The 17664-nt window shown below is 36.4% G+C and overlaps 2 protein-coding genes across 5 annotated transcripts; both read left to right on the top strand.

Annotated features, from left to right (window-relative positions):
• The first annotated feature begins 32 nt into the window (after positions 1–32).
• On the top strand, positions 33–6466 carry tapbp.1 (TAP binding protein (tapasin), tandem duplicate 1). Its single transcript, XM_026232549.1, has 8 exons — positions 33–220; positions 309–503; positions 775–1023; positions 3454–3813; positions 3928–4251; positions 4443–4544; positions 5082–5110; positions 5226–6466. Exons 1-8 carry the CDS (start codon positions 160–162, stop codon positions 5235–5237), a joined length of 1332 nt encoding a protein of 443 aa, XP_026088334.1. The 5' UTR covers positions 33–159; the 3' UTR covers positions 5238–6466.
• A 1684-nt stretch (positions 6467–8150) lies between these two features.
• daxx (death-domain associated protein) lies at positions 8151–17289 on the top strand. 4 transcript variants are annotated; one of them, XM_026232547.1, is made up of 12 exons: positions 8151–8423; positions 9078–9136; positions 9365–9598; positions 10247–10615; positions 11437–11568; positions 11806–11922; positions 13074–13305; positions 13463–13632; positions 14369–14525; positions 14632–15109; positions 15874–15979; positions 16730–17289. In XM_026232547.1, exons 2-12 carry the CDS (start codon positions 9122–9124, stop codon positions 16787–16789), a joined length of 2070 nt encoding a protein of 689 aa, XP_026088332.1. In that variant the 5' UTR covers positions 8151–8423; positions 9078–9121; the 3' UTR covers positions 16790–17289. The 4 variants fall into 4 exon arrangements, with proteins under 4 accessions (XP_026088332.1, XP_026088329.1, XP_026088331.1 ...); XM_026232544.1 differs by having other exon boundaries at positions 8155–8423; positions 9362–9598; XM_026232546.1 differs by lacking the exon at positions 8151–8423 and adding an exon at positions 8434–8623.
• Positions 17290–17664: the final 375 nt, after the last annotated feature.

Raw genomic sequence — 17664 nt, 5'->3', positions numbered from 1 at the left:
CTCAAAACAAAAAGCAGTGCGCAATGCGCATGCGCCATGCAACTGAAAGTAAAACTGAGCGAGAGCTGCACGAATGTTTCGGGGGAACCCAACAGATCTTTAATACGCCAAACAGGCACAGTTAAACAAAGAGTTAGCATTTAAACATTAACAGCAACGATGCCTGAGATTTCGACCATTTATAAGATATCGATCATCGCTTTTACATTGTTTTTTGGTGGTAAGTTTTGCTGCATTTTAGTACTCAAAACTAAATCTTATGTGTGTGACCAATGAACATGATTCACATAATCTCTCTTATTTTGCAGCTTCCGGTTCTGGGTGTCCGGTTCTTGAGTGCTGGTTTGTTCAGGAGAAACCGGGTCATGGAGGGGGGTTCTCAGTGCCAATGAGTCAAGAGAAATCACTAATGTTCATCAAGACTGAAGTCTACAGTGAAGAGAGCTTGTCTGCACTTCATCCTCCTGCAGACATCAGCCCATCCAGGATTTATTATGTGTCTGGTCAGTAACAATGCAGCATGGCCTTTTAAAAAGACATGTAAAATCTGTAAATAACTAATCAAAGAGGATGTGTGTAATGTTGTGCTAACTAGGTGATCTGTATCTACTTTAATGGTTATGGTATGATAGTATAATACTGTATTTAAAATCCTTTTCTATACCAACACGATCCAGCACCACAGCCACAAATGACACACTAAACTATCACCTGTTTAAAGTGTAAAGCAACTGTTTGATGATAACTGATATTTAATGCACGGTTGTCCTCCAGATCCAGCTGGGACATTCTGCAGCGCTGCTCTGAATCCACCCAAAGGCTCTGTGAACAAACCCAAATGTGAGATTAACCCTTTCATGCCTCACGCCTCCATGGTCAGATGGGCGTCTGCTCTCACTGACTCCGCCCAGAGTCCGGTCTATCTGCAAGCCGATTGGTTCTCAGTGGCAGCACAAGGGCTTGATGAGCAGCTGACGCTGTCCAATATCATGAGAGCGCCTTCAGCTTCTAAAGAGCCACAAGGTAAAGAGTCCAGGTTCATTTACATTTAGTCATTTAGCAGAGGCTTTTGTCCAGAGTGACTTACAAATGAGGACAATAGAACCAATTAAACCAACAAAAGGGCAATTATATGGAAGTGCTGTGACAAGTCAAATTGAATACATGCAACAAGGGTTTATATATATATATATATTAGTGCTGTCAATCGATTAAAAAAAATTAACTAATTAATCGCACAATTTTTTTAAAATTAATCGCGATTAATCGCGATTAATCGCAATTAAAAGACTGAAACTTTTTGGATATGTAAATGTAAAATGTAAATAATTAATGTAAACTCAAGACAAAGAAACTATTTAAATTCAAAATATGATTGTTTATTGGAATTTTTGTTTAACTTGTAACACAGATTTTCTCATGTAAACAACATACCTGCAATAAACCATCAATATCCTCCAAATTAACTGTTGGCTTGAAAGCCATATTTATTACAGAAATAAAAACACAGGCATGTAAGTACCATTTGAATTTCAAAACAATCAATGCCAATAAAAAACTAAAATGATTTCCATGTTGAATTCTAAGTGGACTGCAAAAAAATTCCAAAGTATAGTCATTGCCAGTGCTTTAAGTGGGCCGGTACCGCACCGGTGCTCAGTACCGCCACTTCCAAATATAGCTCTTGAACGTACCGCCACCTCTCCGTGCGCCCAGAACGTGCTTGTAGCGTACCGGTACGCTCATTTGGACATCTGTTTTAATAGAGGTCTTAATATTTTACCTGCACTGCCGATTTTCAGAGCGCCCTTCACAATGCAAGCTTCCCAATTCATCCCACCCAGAGCAGAAACTACATTACCCATTCACCCTTAAGTTATACAAGTGAATAGCGCATGTGTCGCTCAACTCAACGTGGCCGGAGGTGTGTGAAACTCGTTGTGAGTTATACTAAAGCAAAATCTTGAGTATGTATTGTCTGATAAACATTAAAAACTGTCTGCGGAGGTTGACTCAATTACTCAGCCCCCGCTGGCTGTTCATTGGCTGCAGCATCTTTTTTCTAAGTTCTAAAAAAATACCGTAGACGGCAAGGCACAAATTTAGATATTCATTTATCTAATTAATCTATAGCCTATGCACAAAGACAATATGATCTTTTTGTCCCCTTTTTGTTTTAAAGCTTGATGAAGAGAGAGAGCGCAAGTTTCTGCAGCTGAGGAGGACAGTGATGCACGCGCACAGGAGTGATTGACAGTTCGCGGCACTGTGTACAAAAAATACTCCGCTACACAATTATTTCTTTATTTTCGTTTAAGCTTATTAACGTTAGCGTTACAGAAAGGTCTGATTTACGCACTGTTACAGTCATTGTTTTTTTTTTTTTGCTGTTTCTTGTGGCAGACTAAATGAAGAGTAGGCTAATGTTTCTTGTGGCAGACTGAAGAGTAATCCGGCAGAGTTTTATACTGAAACTTTCCGTCTAAAAGTCCTTCCTTGGTCTTATCCATATTTCTTTGCACGTTGAACACACATAGGCCACAACTGGAAATAAAAAAAAAACTGCAACCGCGTTAATTGCGTTATTTTTTTTTAACGCGTTAAATATTTCAAATTAATCGAATGCGTTAACGCGCTAATTTTGACAGCACTAATATATATATATATATATATACATACACACACATACACATGAGCAGTAAGGATAGAAAACGAATAGAGAGTGCTAGAGTTAGAGGGCCAGATGAAGAAGGAAGAGATGTTTCAGCCGTTTCTTGAAGATGTTCCACATATATTGCAGAAAAAATAACATCCTATACATTACTGCATATAATAATATATACTGTATATTTGCAGATTTACATTAATAAAATAATAAATTATATTAATTGTGTATAATATAATTTAAGTTTCTAAAGAACCAAAAGTTAAGACCCCAGGTACAGTATCTCAAATATTGCATAACGGAATTTGTTAATATATTGGGTAAGTGCATAAAATAATATATGGGCAGATTGTATAAATGATTATAATTAATGCATATTATATATTTTATAATTATTATCGGTAGCAGTATTATTAGTAGTATTATACATTGCTATACATAATATGTTATTTATACTGTATATATATGTATAACTGTGTGTATATATATATATATATGTGTGTGTGTGTGTGTGTGTGTGTGTATATATATATATAATTTTTTTTATTATTGATTTACATTCCTATTACATTTTGCAATCTATAAAACTTATGATCTGATTTCATATTTTGTTTTTGTATTTTAATTTTAATCAATTAAAAAAATCGATTTGCATTCTATTAAGTTATTGCAAGGCATGTATCTTGGAATTTGAGTCATTAAAGTAAAGTATCTGTTTAACCCTTCAGAGCTAATGATGGTTAAACACTGTTTACTTCATCTCACTCTTTCCTCTGTCTGTCTTGAAGTCATCCTCAGTGTCTCCAGTAAGACTCCTGTGGTCCGCTCTAGACTGGGAGAAGCGGTTCTGTTGGACTGTGGGTTCTGGGTGGATCCGTCTTCTCCGGTTCACGGCTCTGGATTCTCTATCGAGTGGCGTTATCAGTTCCGCGGTGAAGGACGGCTGGTCCTCGCTTACGACGGCAAGAACGATCGGTTTGCAGAGACATCAGAGACCGGAGCCGATATCAACATCACAGGCCTCTATGAAACAGGAAACGCATCACTGATTCTGGAAGAATCTCAAGTGAGACACTCAGGAACTTACATCTGCACGGTGTATCTTCCACACCTGCTGGCTCAGGTAGCTGTGGACCTGGAGATAGTTGGTGAGATGCTTGTGTATGCTTGAATTATTATGCATATGGTGGTGTAATCAACTAGTTTATTAACTATTACAATTATAAATCGAATAGTGACATCAGTGGCTGTTTTCTTTCCAGAGCCTCCGTCTCTGTCCATCTACCCGTCTCCTCTTCCTCTGCTGGTTCCTGGGCAGGTGCTGGTGGTTCAGTGTGAGGCGTCTGGTTTTGCTCCTCACACTCTGGATCTGAGCTGGGAGTTCAGCGGTGCAGACGGGACGTCCCGGTCTCTGGGTCAGGGCAGTGTAACGGGGCACAGACAGGCGTCTGATGGCACCTTCAGTCAGAGCAGCCGTCTGGAGCTGGACTCGGGGAAGCTGGGACTCGGTCGTGGTGGAGAAGTCACCTGTGTGGCCAAACACGAGGGAGGAACACGACGAGCTGCTGCGACTCTCAATGTGATCGGTGAGTTATTCTGTCATAGGAAGATTGAACCTTTCACTGAAGATTAATAGTTCAAGAACATTGATGCATTGCTACTCTGTTCTTCTATATTGTTTTAGACTGCGGTGCATCTTCTATTTGCATTTCCTGAAGAATATTTCTGTCCGTCAGAATGCTCTGTAAGTGTTGTTTTGGTGTTTTGTTGATTTCAGGTGTCAGTGCTCCTTCTATTGAGGACTCGATGGCGATGGTCGCTGTTGCACTTGTTCTTTACGGTCTGATAAAGTTCCTGTCCTGGACATTTAGCTCTTCTGGTGAGTCAGTTCAGTAAAACCACTACAATGTTAATTTTTTTTTCTGGTTTCACTTTTGAATGGTATCTGTAGTAAAAAAAAAAAATTAAGATTTATGAATCAATAAGCTTTCCATTGATGTATGGTTTTGTTAGGATCGGAGAATATTTGGCCGAGATGCAACTATTTGAAAATCTGGAATCCGAGGGTGCAAAAAAATCAAAATACTGAGAAAATCACCTTTAAAGTTGTCCATATTAAGTCTTAACAATGCATATTACTAATCAAAAATTAAGTTTTGATACATTTATGGTACATAAATTTACAAAATATCTTCATGGAACATGATGTTTACTTAATATCCTAATGATTTTTGGCATAAAAGAAAAAAAAAATTTTCCCCCATACAATGATTACTTTGGCTACTGCTACAAAAATACTCCAGCATTTATAATCTAAAATGCTGTACTGCAGTATATATAGACTAATATTTTGTTTGTGAAATGAGATGCCCTGATATGTTTTAATTATGAATTTTATTTATGATTTCTCATATAGACTCCAGTGAAACTGAACTAAAGGATAAGGTAAACAATGTCTTTTTTGATTAACTGCAAACAACATTCTCAAAAGTTTTAAATGTAATTCATGTAAGCTCATGTATAACTGTCTGCTTATTTGATATCTCTGTGTGTTCTGCAGAAGGAGAAGTAAACCTGGAGCTGGAGGTGATTTTAAAGGCTGAACAGTGTGCAGTGAAAGTGGTCTTGTAAAGAATCTTTTGAGAATAGTTGTATGTAATTGAGTTTCAGTCTTTGCTCACGATTTTTAGACTGCTGTATGTGTTCGCATTGATTACTCTGTGTAAGTTTTCTTTTTTTTATTTAAAAAAGCTGGTTATGGAAAATGCAGTTTAAAAGAAATCTGTACATTTTGTAATGTAAAATGTGAATTAACTGTATTTTAAATACTACAGCAATGTGGCCATCATTGTTTTTTCTTTGTATAAGTATGAAGTCACCTTATGAGTGTGAAGGGAATGTCTAATCAAACATTTGATTTCCATTTTAAACGTACTGTTTTTTTTTACTTTATCTGAAATAGTACAGAATAATAATAATCAAACTTCACAAACTAAAGACTATACTGCAGCATTCTTTGTAATATTTGAATTGTATTTTCTGTAACTAGTTCAAACAAAAACAAAACAAAACAATAATAACTTTATTGGTTTTAATGTCATTATTTTGTAGCTCAAATATGGCTCCTGTATTTGAATTACTTTATTGTGCAAAAATGGTACAAACATGAGGAATAAAGTTTATAAAAATAATTTATGCAATTATTATATAAAATAATGAATATTTGTTCAATGCCTTGAACAGAAAGTGCAGAGTACAAATAAAATGCATTTTTTATTTCAAATTTCATTTTTGGCAAAAAAACAAACAAACAAATTAACATTAAGGATGATATTTAAATTGTGGCAAAATATAGATTTTTATTTTTTTTAAATGCAGAGAGAAATCTTTCAAATAAATATCTCTTAGTTTAATATACAGTTTGGGGGAAATTAACCAGTGCTTTTAATAGAAATACTCAGAATATGGCAGAGGCAAGTCCTTATCACTAACCACTTACAGATCAATGAATTACATTAATGCATTATTTTAACAATAGCTAACCTATAATAGCGTTTGGAAGGTAAAAACATAATGTTTATTTACATCCGGATTACCATACACACTTTGTAATTTGCTGAAATGAATTTGACAAACCAAGCAGCATGCAATGAAGCAACATACCATAAAATCTTCATGAAGTAACATCTAAAGCAGTATGTCTGAATCAACCTGACTAGATACACTTTTCATATTTCTAAGGATTTTGGTATCAATACTGATATCAAAACAAATAAAACTTCCACAAATCCTATAAACCAATCATTTGCATTCTTGTTTTTTTTTTTTTTTTGTTTTGTTTTCACTGAAGATAAATATATACATTGATTTAATATATTTACTTTTATGCATTAAGCAGACACTTTTATCTAAAGCAACTTGCAGTGCATTCAGGTTAATTTTTTTTTCCTTAACATGTTTCCCTGGGATTCAAACCCACAACCTTTGTGCTGTTACGCAATGCTCTACCACTGAGCCAAAATTCCATGAATGAATGAACAAAAGTAATTTGTTTTGCAATAGTTTTAATAATTTAAATAGTAAAGGAAGAAATAAAAATGGGTTTAATTGTATATTTTTCTTAAATTTTTAAGTTATTTGTGTGCATTAAGTTATTTATTTATTTGTTAACAGGAGGATTTAAATAATAAACTGTCACTTCTCTTTAATGGTGACGTGCTTCCAACTGCTCTATAAAAAAATAAATAAAATCTTTAATGAAGAAAACATATTAAAAACATAGATCAAGATAGCAGTTTAATATAATTTGACCAGTGCAGGTTTGTGCTCTGATTGTTTTCTTCATATTAAAAAGTTTGCTGAAATGAAACATATTCCAGATTCCTACAGCTTCCAGGTTTTATTATTCTGTGTCCAGATTATTCTATATAATAGTAATGCACTACAGCAATCACTGAAGTGAAATATTATCTTTAGATGGTTCAAAAAGATATATGCCCTTGACTCATGGGCAGGGGCGGATCTAGAAAAACATTGATGGGGTGGCGAGAAGGGGGCAGGAATTTTTGAGGGGTGGCAACATATGGCAGACGTATATATACTGAATTTAGTCACAGTTATCACAGTTTGATGATAAATATATGTGCACACTACAAAAGGACACAGGCTATCATTTTCAAACTTAATCTCATGCAATCAATGTCTTGCATTTGAAACAGTTCATATAACGTATAAGTGACCATACCCCATAAGCACCACCACACTCACTAATGCATACAGTATGCATCGACATGTAATTAAGAGCATTATAAAAGGTTCAGTGTTATAAATATGTCAATTTATCATAAGAAACAAGACTTTAACAGGCAATGAAATTTACAGATGGGGAGACTTTCTTCTGGTTTACCTGCACAGCACTACTCGCTGGCCTCCGTTACACTGGCCAAATGGGTGCCCATAAGTAGGATTGTATCATTGTGCCCCCCTTCCTCAAATATGATGATGAAAAAAACACCTACTATAGGGGTGAAAAAAGAACTTTAATCAAATAAAAAACTAAATGAATAAATTGTATTATTTACAAATCACAATTTTTTTGGAGCAACTGGGATGATGCCCCCTCTGGGAGTTGGAGCCCTAGGCAGATTGAATCAGTTCGGGAGTTCGGAGCGGGATCGCGAATCATTTGAGTCAGTTCGGGAGTTCGGAGCGGGTTCGCGAATCATTTGAGTCAGTTCGGGAGTTCAAAGCGGGATCGCGAATCATTTGAGTCAGTTCGGGAGTTCGGAGCGGGATCGCGAATCATTTGAGTCAGTTCGGGAGCTCGGAGCGGGATCGCGAATCATTTGAGTCAGTTCGGGAGTTCAGAGCGGGTTCGCGAATCATTTGAATCAGGTCGGGAGCTCGGAGCGGGATCACGAATCACGAAAGATTCGCGCTTGTAAATTTTCAAATTGCTGCCATCGGGGGTGGCAGCAGGGGTGGCAAGGCTTTAGGGTGGCATCACATCTGACGACATAAAGTACAATTCTGTTTGATGCCAAACCATATTACAGTGTGAACTGAAGAAGCGCACGCTGCTTCTGTAGGTCTCCTGTTCCCTGCACGGCGCTCACGAGCATCCGAAGTCCCTGCGTTGAAAACAAGCCGCAGAAGAAACGCGCAGCGCTCAGCCAATGATCGATCAGATTACTGTCCAACAGCGAATCAGCGAGCCTCATGTTGAGATCCAGCGCGGAGAGTTTCAGCATCTGAGCGCGTAAGTTCTTTCTAAATGTGTTTTTATTGATTGATCAACAACGAGGTTTCATCATAGTGAGAAAAAAAATTGTGATGCGTTTGTGAAGATTGTGAGGAACCTTATATATTATAAACTTCCACTTCAAGATCGATGTTTTAAGGCTTTTAACAAGTAAACGGAATGAAGCTGTAGTGAGTGACCGAATTAAAGAGCTAACGGTACTGTCTCCAGATCAACAGGCGATATAAGATAAAATATCATGAAATTATTAATATTATAATGTCAAGATATCATTGACTTTAGTAATCCGATAAATCTGCTTGCTTCCGAAGTAAATCTAAAAGGTACCATGGTAAATAGTTACCGCCAAAATGCCATAGCCACTGTTATTGTGTTATCATTGTACGTTATATTATTGTATTATTATTCTAAAGATCATTACTTATTATATATCTTCTTTCTTTTGTTTTTATTTTATTACAGTGGTGACAAATACTGTCCAAAACTATTTTAAAGAACATTTTATGAATTTATTTATTTATGACAAACACTCCAGCCAGTTGAGGATTGAACCCCTACTGGAAAATTATTTGCTCATAATATTACATTTATTAACACACAATTGTCTCCTGCTCGCAGATATATTACTCTGATGAATATGTTGTTTTCTAGGTTCATCTCAGTTTGGACTTTGACTTTCTTGGGCCGCCAGTTCAATGCTCAGTGCTCAAGTATGTACAAAAAAATTGAACTGAAGTGCTTTTTATGTATGTTTAGATATTAAAAATACACTTGAATATGCATGGCAATGTTAAATATAACCGTAACAAGAACATAGATGGTCTGGTTTCTTGGTTATGATGGACATCAGCATTGCACGAGAGTAACTGGGATGTTTCCAGGGATTGGTGCAGTTAAAATGCAGGCCTGACACATCCACATATATTACTCCACAGCAGATGCTCTCTCCTCCCTTCCGGATGGCTGGAGCAGTGATGGACAGCATTGTGATCCTTGACGATGACGATGAAGAAGCTTCCACATCTGCATCTACGTCCTATTCTCATGCTACGAATGGCCAGCCAAAAATACCTGTGAAGAACCAGCCGACACATATCACACAGTCTCCGTTCGCCTCCGCAAAGAAGGATGTACATGTCCTACAGAAGGAGAATGAGAAACTGTTCGCAGAGGTATGTATTTTAAGAGAATTACTATACAGAAGAAGATCATTAGTGCAGAATATACTGACTACAAACTGCTAAAATACAGGACAGCACTTTAGAAATGTTGTCATCTGACAGGGTTTCTAGTGTTTCTGCATGTCTTAAGAAGTCTCAATTCCCTCTTCCCTGTAAGAAAGTCTTAAATTGGAGGATAAATTCATAATGTTGCATACACTGCAAAAAATAAATATATCCTCCTCCTCAGTATTTGTGTTTTGTTTTCCAAAACAAACATCCTTCAATCTTAAGACATGAAGTCTTGTTTTCTGAGAAACTGAACATGGTTAAGTGAGTTTATGATTAAAACAAGAACCCATTTTTGTCATATTCTAGTTGATTCAAGTAGATGTCATTGTGCTTCTCAAGTAAATGAAGAATATTTAGACGTATGTGCTGAAAAACAAAATCTAGATATTTTGGAAGCTGTGTTTTCAAAATTCGAAGTATTGCTAATACAAGACATTTACATTTAGAGAAGATGTAAAGACTTAAAGTCTTACATTTATAAACCGGCAGAAACCCTGTTTTTCTGTTATCCTTTTCAAATCTTATTTTTCCTCCTTGTTTGTCCCTCCCGATCCAACCCAATGCCGTCCCTTCATCCTGCTGCTCCAGTTTGTGGACCATTGCTCCAAACACTCGCAGGATCATCCGGAGGTCATGACCTACCTACAGACCAGATACTCCAAGGCGCTGCCGACCTTCCTGACATCGGTGGAGTTTCGTAACACTCTGGGCCGCTGCCTCACACGAGCCCAGGCCAACGCTGGCAAAACCTTCGTCTTCATCAACGAACTCTGCACCGTTCTTAAACAGCACACCGCTCGGAAGAGGAGCTCCATACAGGCTGTGCCCTCCCAGACCAAACCTGAGCAAAAGAGCAATGGGACAAATGTAACTGAGGAGGTGCAGGGTAAAGGAGAAGAGGAAAAGCAAGAGGGCGATGCCGAAACGAAGAAAACGAAAAGGGCTTCAAGGAGACAGGTATTAGAGCATAACTGAGAAATACACTGATTTTATATATTGAGAAGGTCGATTTGTGGACTGACTTGGATTACTGGTTTTCAAAAACATTGATTCCATTAATAGAGATTGAAAAATTCTTGTTGAGTCGTGTTTTATTTGTTGTGCATTCTGTGTTTCATTTAAAGTGGGATTTGGGAGATTCCTATTTGAAAGAAACCGCGTCTGATCTTAAAAGAGTTTGACTGTAAGAACTGTGAAGTTTGACTTTGTGTCGTTTTGCTGCACTTTTAAATGGAATACAGAATTATTTTCATTTTATATATATTTATTTATTTATTATGAGTGAATGTACTATTCGTATAATGCATGCAAACAAATGATGATATTTTAAGTATATTGCACAATATTCCAATGCATGCCAGCATACAAAAAAATATACAGGTAATTTTCTGCCAGGGTGTTATCCAGTAGTTTTATGGATATTTCCATTAACCATGAAACACAATTCAAAGAAGTGCAAAATACAGGCAAAACACCTGTAAAAAAGAATTAATACAGTACATCGTGCCCTATTTTTACATATTTTTTACAGTGTATTAGTAGGCTTCCATAGAACTGATCAGTTCTTAAAAATATTTGTTCATGCTAGATCTGTACCGGTTTACTTATTTATGTTAAATATATTTTTCATGTTTAAAATGAATGAATGAAATGAATTTGAAACCCTACTGTTGTGCTTTATACTTTCCTGACATTGAAATGAGCTGAGAGCTCTTTTGACTTGCGATATATATTCATGTGCCTTGTAATTTGTTTGTGTCTGCTATGTTCTGTTTCAGATAGCATACCTGGAAAACCTGTTGAAGGTGTATAATGAGGAGATCCGACGGCTTCAGGAGCGGGAGCTGAGCGTGGAGGATCTGGAGAAGGAGGACTCCAGCTATATCCAGGAGCACAAGCTCAAACGCAAGGCAAGTCTATTCGTTCCGGTGTTATCCTTCCAGATTTGGTTAAGTTAAATTGAGAGTTCAGGAAAAGTTGTCTTTGCACCTTGTTGTAAAGGAATGGTCCTGTATGGACAGAGCAGAGTACTGGAAGTTACATGTTGTTGTTGTTGTTATTGTAAATCAAACCATTTGAATGCAGTCTAATGACTTTGAAGTAATGAGATTTTCTCAAGATCTCTAATGTTGTTTTTGTGCTCTCAGATGATGAAGATCTATGAGAAGCTGTGTGAGCTGAAGGGCTGCAACATGCTGACGGGTCGAGTGATCGAGCAGAAGATTGCCTACAGTGGAACACGTTACCCAGAGATCAACAAAAAGGTTCACTAGATTCTCATTGCTCAAAATAATGCTTCCTAATTAATTGCACAGCAAGGAATGAGGAGTGAGGATGTTTTCAGAAGCGCTATAAGCAGGGTGCTTGCTATCGAAAAAACTTGACAATAGTATAAATTCTCCTCATCTCAATTTCTGGGCATCTTGCATTATTAATACTTCTTATGAATTTCTGAAATAAGCGAGCTCCAGCCGCATAAGGGCACTTGAACTCAGCTGATGATGCTTTGAAGCCACACTTGAGTGATCGAGAATATTCCAGTATACAAAGAAACAACGTTTTTCTTAGATTCCGCCATCCTCAATTTTTTTCTTCCTTGAATCTTTGCATTGGATCAGAGATCGACTGATTTGATTGATCAGATTGTTTGATTTGTTTATTAGCAGTCAGTTATCACATGATTGAAACTTAAAGCTGCAGTAGGTAACTTTTGTAAAAATATATTTTTTACATATTTGTTAAACCTGTCATTATGTCCTGACAGTAGAATATGAGACAGATAATCTGTTAAAAAAATCAAGCTCCTCTGGCTCCTCCCAGTGTCCTATTGCCATTTGCAGAAAGCCATCCGCTCCCGGTAAAAATTAACCAATCAGAGCTCCGTAACTTTGTTTGTGTTCAAAATGTAGAAAAATTTACATAATAAGCGAGTACATCATGAATCCATTTTCCAAACCGTGTTTTTAGCTTGTCCTGAATCACTAGGGTGCACCTATAATAAGTGTTTATATTCTGACTATTTTAGATTGCTTCAGGTGTACCGCGGCGGAGTAACCCAGCACCTTTGTGATTCTTCATAGACATAAACAGAGAAAAGTAGTTCCGGCTACGATGTTCTTCCGCAAGACGCAAGCAGTTCTGTTTATTAACCGCTAGAGCGTCAAAAGTTACCTACCGCAGCTTTAAGTTTGGTTGAAGAGCCATTCTTTGTAAACCTAAAATTAAATAGCACCAAGGCTTATTTTTTACATCTTATGTTTTTCTTAAATTTATTCAAATTTTAAAAAATCATCCAATGAAAAATACACCCTCAGAAAGGTAGACATTGCTCATGGAATGAAATCCAGGGGGCAAATATTAAGAAAATAATGAATAATTAATCCTTTTCCTGTTGTCTTTTCTCATTGGTTTGTAGATTGAACGCTATATTAACAGTCCAGAAGCTCTATATAATCCGCCGGACTACACAGATATCCTGAAGGTGGTTCAGCGCGCCAGCGAACGCTACAGTCTCCAGCTCACCCGCAAACACATAACACAAATCGCTCAAGAAGCCTTCAGAGAGACGGGCAACAAACTACAGGAGAGACGCCATCTTGACATGGTCTACAACTTTGGCTCCCACCTCACAGATTCCTACAAACCTAGTAATTCAATTCAGTTCCTCTCCAATTCGGCTAGAAAACATAATCAATTCACAATTTCTGCACATTTCTGGGTTGATGTAAACATGGATGGACTCTGGTAATATTTATAAGTTGTACATTTAGCACACGTGGTAATTTTTCCCCTTGTTTCCTTCAGCGTTAGACCCTGCACTCGCTGATCCAGCACTAAATCGCAAGCTCCGCTCAAACAGAGACGTGGCCCTCAGCAGCCTGGAGGAGGTGATCACCAAATACGCCAACAAACAGGAAGACATGCAGGAAGAGGAAGTGAGGAAGAAACAAGAGAGAGACAGACAGAAAAAAGAGGTAATATATTCTTGTTTGGTCTTTAAATCATTCATGCAGTGATTCTTTTCATTGGTTTGCATCTGCTTCATGTGCAGTATTTGGTTTTCTCCAGTGGAATAAGAAATGCCTTCAGTTAGAGAATCAAACGATGATGTAGAATACTTCAAATGTGATCAACTACATATTAAACAAATAAACAAACAAATTAATAAATAGTATAATGTAATGTTTTTAAATATTTAATTATGATTATATTTAATAAATACAAATACTTAAAAGCCTATACTGATGAAAAAACCTTTATAAATAATGTAAACAAATTAAAAATATTTTCTATTTTATTTATGCATTTCAAAACCATTGTATAATACGAATAATACATATCAAAATAGATAACTTGTTTCTTGATGTAAACAATGCAGTTGTCATAATACATAAAACCTATTTAAAATGTAAATCAAATATTTAAAATACATAAAAATATATATTCCTGTCCGAAAGGAAGTGAGGATCTCTTTGAAAGCGTAAACAGTCTTGAATCTGTTTGTCCTTCCGCCCAAGGACGTAAATTGTAAATACCGTTACAAACCACTATGTGTTTTATCAATAATATAATGACACATACTTAAAATAATTAAGTAGTAAAAAAAGGAGGGAAAAAGCATATTAAGTTTAGAAAGTTTTGTGTGTCCCCTCCCTTGCCTCATCACAACTGCTAGATGAAATTTAGCCTTTGCATATGTCATACTTTCAGGCACTTAATGGGCATCAGAGCGACAGCAAAGAAAAAGAGGGGGAGGAACAGGAAGAAAAAGAGGAGGAAGAGGATGAGGAAGATGAAGAAGATGATGATTCCTCTGATCCTGATATTGAAGAGGAGATCCAAGCCAGTCAAGAACAAGCTGGTCCAGGTATGAAGTACATAAATCATCTTTATCTCCTTCCTTCATGTTGTTTGTATGTAATAAGCCCATTCCTGGCAGGAAGCCCCATTTCTCATTTCCTGATGTCTTGCAGATGATGATGAAGAGGACATTGAAGAGGAGCAGTTGAACACCAGTGACACTGATCTGCCGATGGATGTGAACTCTCCTCTGTCAGTCAAATCATCGGTCCAGGACACCGAGGAGGATCAGGGCGATGATGACCAGCGGTCTCCAGCCAGCAGCTCACATGACGAGGGACCTGTAGAAACGAGCACAAACGGCAGACCTGTGAAACAAAGCCCTCCGTCCACAGAGAGCGTCAGTCAGGCAGAGACCATCAGAAAAACAGAACTCATTTCCACTAATCACATCAAATCTGTTTCTGAAAGCGCCGCTAACTGCACTGAGACTCTCTCAACCAATCAGGACTCGCCGTCATCCCCCATGAGATCAGCCAACTGCAGTCCTGTACCTCCAACAAGCCCTTTACTGATCGACGAAATGGGCAATTACAAGAAGAGGAAACGACCCTCGACTGAACACTACAATGGGAACCGCACACAAGACAGGTATTACGAAACAAATCGCACCAATTTACCATGAGAAGTTTTGTTATTAATAACTTATTATTAAATTATAGGGACAAAACGATGCGAGCCAGTTAAAAATCTATCAAAATATGACTGACTATTCAAGTCAGCTGAGATGTTAAATGAAACCTGATAAAGTTGGGGGTGGGCTTTATATGATTTTGTCTCTGAGGGAAAAGTTCAGATAGTAATTTCTTTTTTTGCCTTTGTATAAAGTATATTATGTAGTGTTTGAAAGCGCAGCGCTGCTTTGTTTAAAGCAGTAACCAAGAAAAAACTATATTTCTGCTGTTCCACAAGCGCCACCTGCTGTCAGAGAGTGAATCTGCGTCTCATTCAGACCATATGCTGTTTTGGTTTCATGTAAATACAGTATAAAAAAAAAAATAAAAATAATTCACCATTAATATTTTTATCATGATTATGAATCTTAATCTATGAATATTTATCTATTATTAATTTTTTTATTATTTTATCTGAATGGTTTTTTTTAACCAAACTTTGGCTATGTTGATAAGTATAGTGAAAATGTTTTAAACAAGTAAAGAGATTACATAAAAAAACAACAACATTAAATAATCATTTTTTTTATTGAATCATCCATTGGTGGATGTCAAGATTTTCGGTGAATATTGATTTTCTCCTTTTGTGTTCTGGAGGATAAAGTCCGTATGGGTTTGGAGCGACATGAGTGTGAGAGCTGTCTTCATGCAGTGCTGTTTTTTTCGTTCTCTTGATCTCAGTGATATTCCTCTGGATACGGGTGTGATCTGCTGCGCTGGGGAAGAAAACTTGACCAGGACTATGATCAGACGCTCACAAGCCACACCACCGCCGAAGAAAAATAAGGTGCCTGTCCGTTTGGTTTTAGCATTGAAACATGTTATTATTACACCATTCCTGTAGCAAAAAGGCTGATTTTAAGAGCTCAGAAATATTTTACTATGACGGAATTCCTTTGCAACTTTCTCAGTCATCGCAATAAATTCTCTGCAGTGTTTTCATTTTCATTAACCTAGTACAATATTATTTTTAAATATTTTGAACTAATATTAATTTTTATCTATTTCAATTGATTTTTTATTTTATTTTTAGTCTACATTTTATGATTTTAATTTAATTCTTAATTTTCAAATAAACAAGAGAGAAAAAGTATATTATTATAAAACCTAAAAAAACAACAACTAAGCTTTAGTTCACTCTTTAGGGAACAAGTTTCATTAGTTTACATCAGCTTTATTTATTAGTTTTTTCTCCATCCAAATACCATCATAAACAACAGGCATGAATTTGTTGTGTTTCTATAAAAATATTAGTTAATAAATGAAATAATCTGATTTTAAATGTTCAAAATATTATATTTATTAATACTAAAAACATTTTTGCATAACTGTATTCTATTACAAGCTGTGACATAGTTGTTGTTTCATTTAAATAGTTGAAATAACTGGCTTTGCACCAACGTTTTTTTTTCTATTCGATTTCATTTAATGCATGTTTTTAAATAGTTTTAGTTATATATTAATACTGCGACTGAGCATTGCATACGGTGTTATAGGCCGATTAAAGCTCTAACTACTGTCATTCCTGTGTTCACAGGTGAATGTGGCGACTCAGTGTGACCCAGAGGAAGTGATTGTTCTGTCTGATTCGGATTGAGTTCTGCTTGCATCTCAGTTTCATCCCGCTCCAATAGTGCCTGCCAATGTGAACAGAGAACAATAAATCGTTTTATTTTGGACTGGTTCAATCATGTTTTGAACCTCCGCCACTGAGACACAATGCCACCTTTTTATAGAAAGGGAAGTGGCGTTATTCATTCAGGCTTTTAAGAGATATTTTGGTCAATTGTAAATGGGTTTTGCCTCCGAACATTCTTACTCCACTGGTTTATCTTGTATTATATTTATGGTTTTAGTTTGAGGGTTTGGATGCAATCCTCGTTTGTGCCAGGAGTCATGAGGGGAAGTGATCTTTCCCTCTTCAACTCAATAAATGCGCTCATTTTGTGTAGTGTTTGACTTTAATCTGTGGACTGTGGATTTTTTTTAACCAGCTCTAGAAATAATTTTCCACAAGATATGAGCTACTTGACATGCTCCAATTTACAAATGCTGGAATTGTGTTTAGATTACATATTAAAGAAATAGTTCACACTATCTTTTTTCTTTTCTTCGTGGAATACACAAAAATATCAGTATATGGATTCACAAGGACATAAAATAAAGAATGAATTTTTTTTTTTTTTTTAGGTGAACTGTCCCTTTAACAGGCCTCAGGAGGCAGCTCAAAACACTTGATGTTTGGTATTGACATTATTTCTGGAAACTGCTGATGATTGAAGGCTATTCATTTTTTATTCAATCAGTCTGGTGGATAAATAGCATTTCATTTTATTATAATAATAGTTTTTTATTTTTACGCAAAGATATTTCACCCAAAAATAAAAATTCTGTGATTGTCAATGTCATTCATGTTGTTTTAAACCTATATGACTTTATGCCGATTCTGCAGTACACAAAAGAAGATCATTT

This window comes from Carassius auratus, chromosome 44, assembly GCF_003368295.1.
Source record: "Carassius auratus strain Wakin chromosome 44, ASM336829v1, whole genome shotgun sequence".
Lineage (NCBI taxonomy): Eukaryota > Metazoa > Chordata > Actinopteri > Cypriniformes > Cyprinidae > Carassius > Carassius auratus.
Note: the sequence above shows the minus strand (reverse complement) of the source record. Positions and strands in the feature narration are given on the sequence as shown.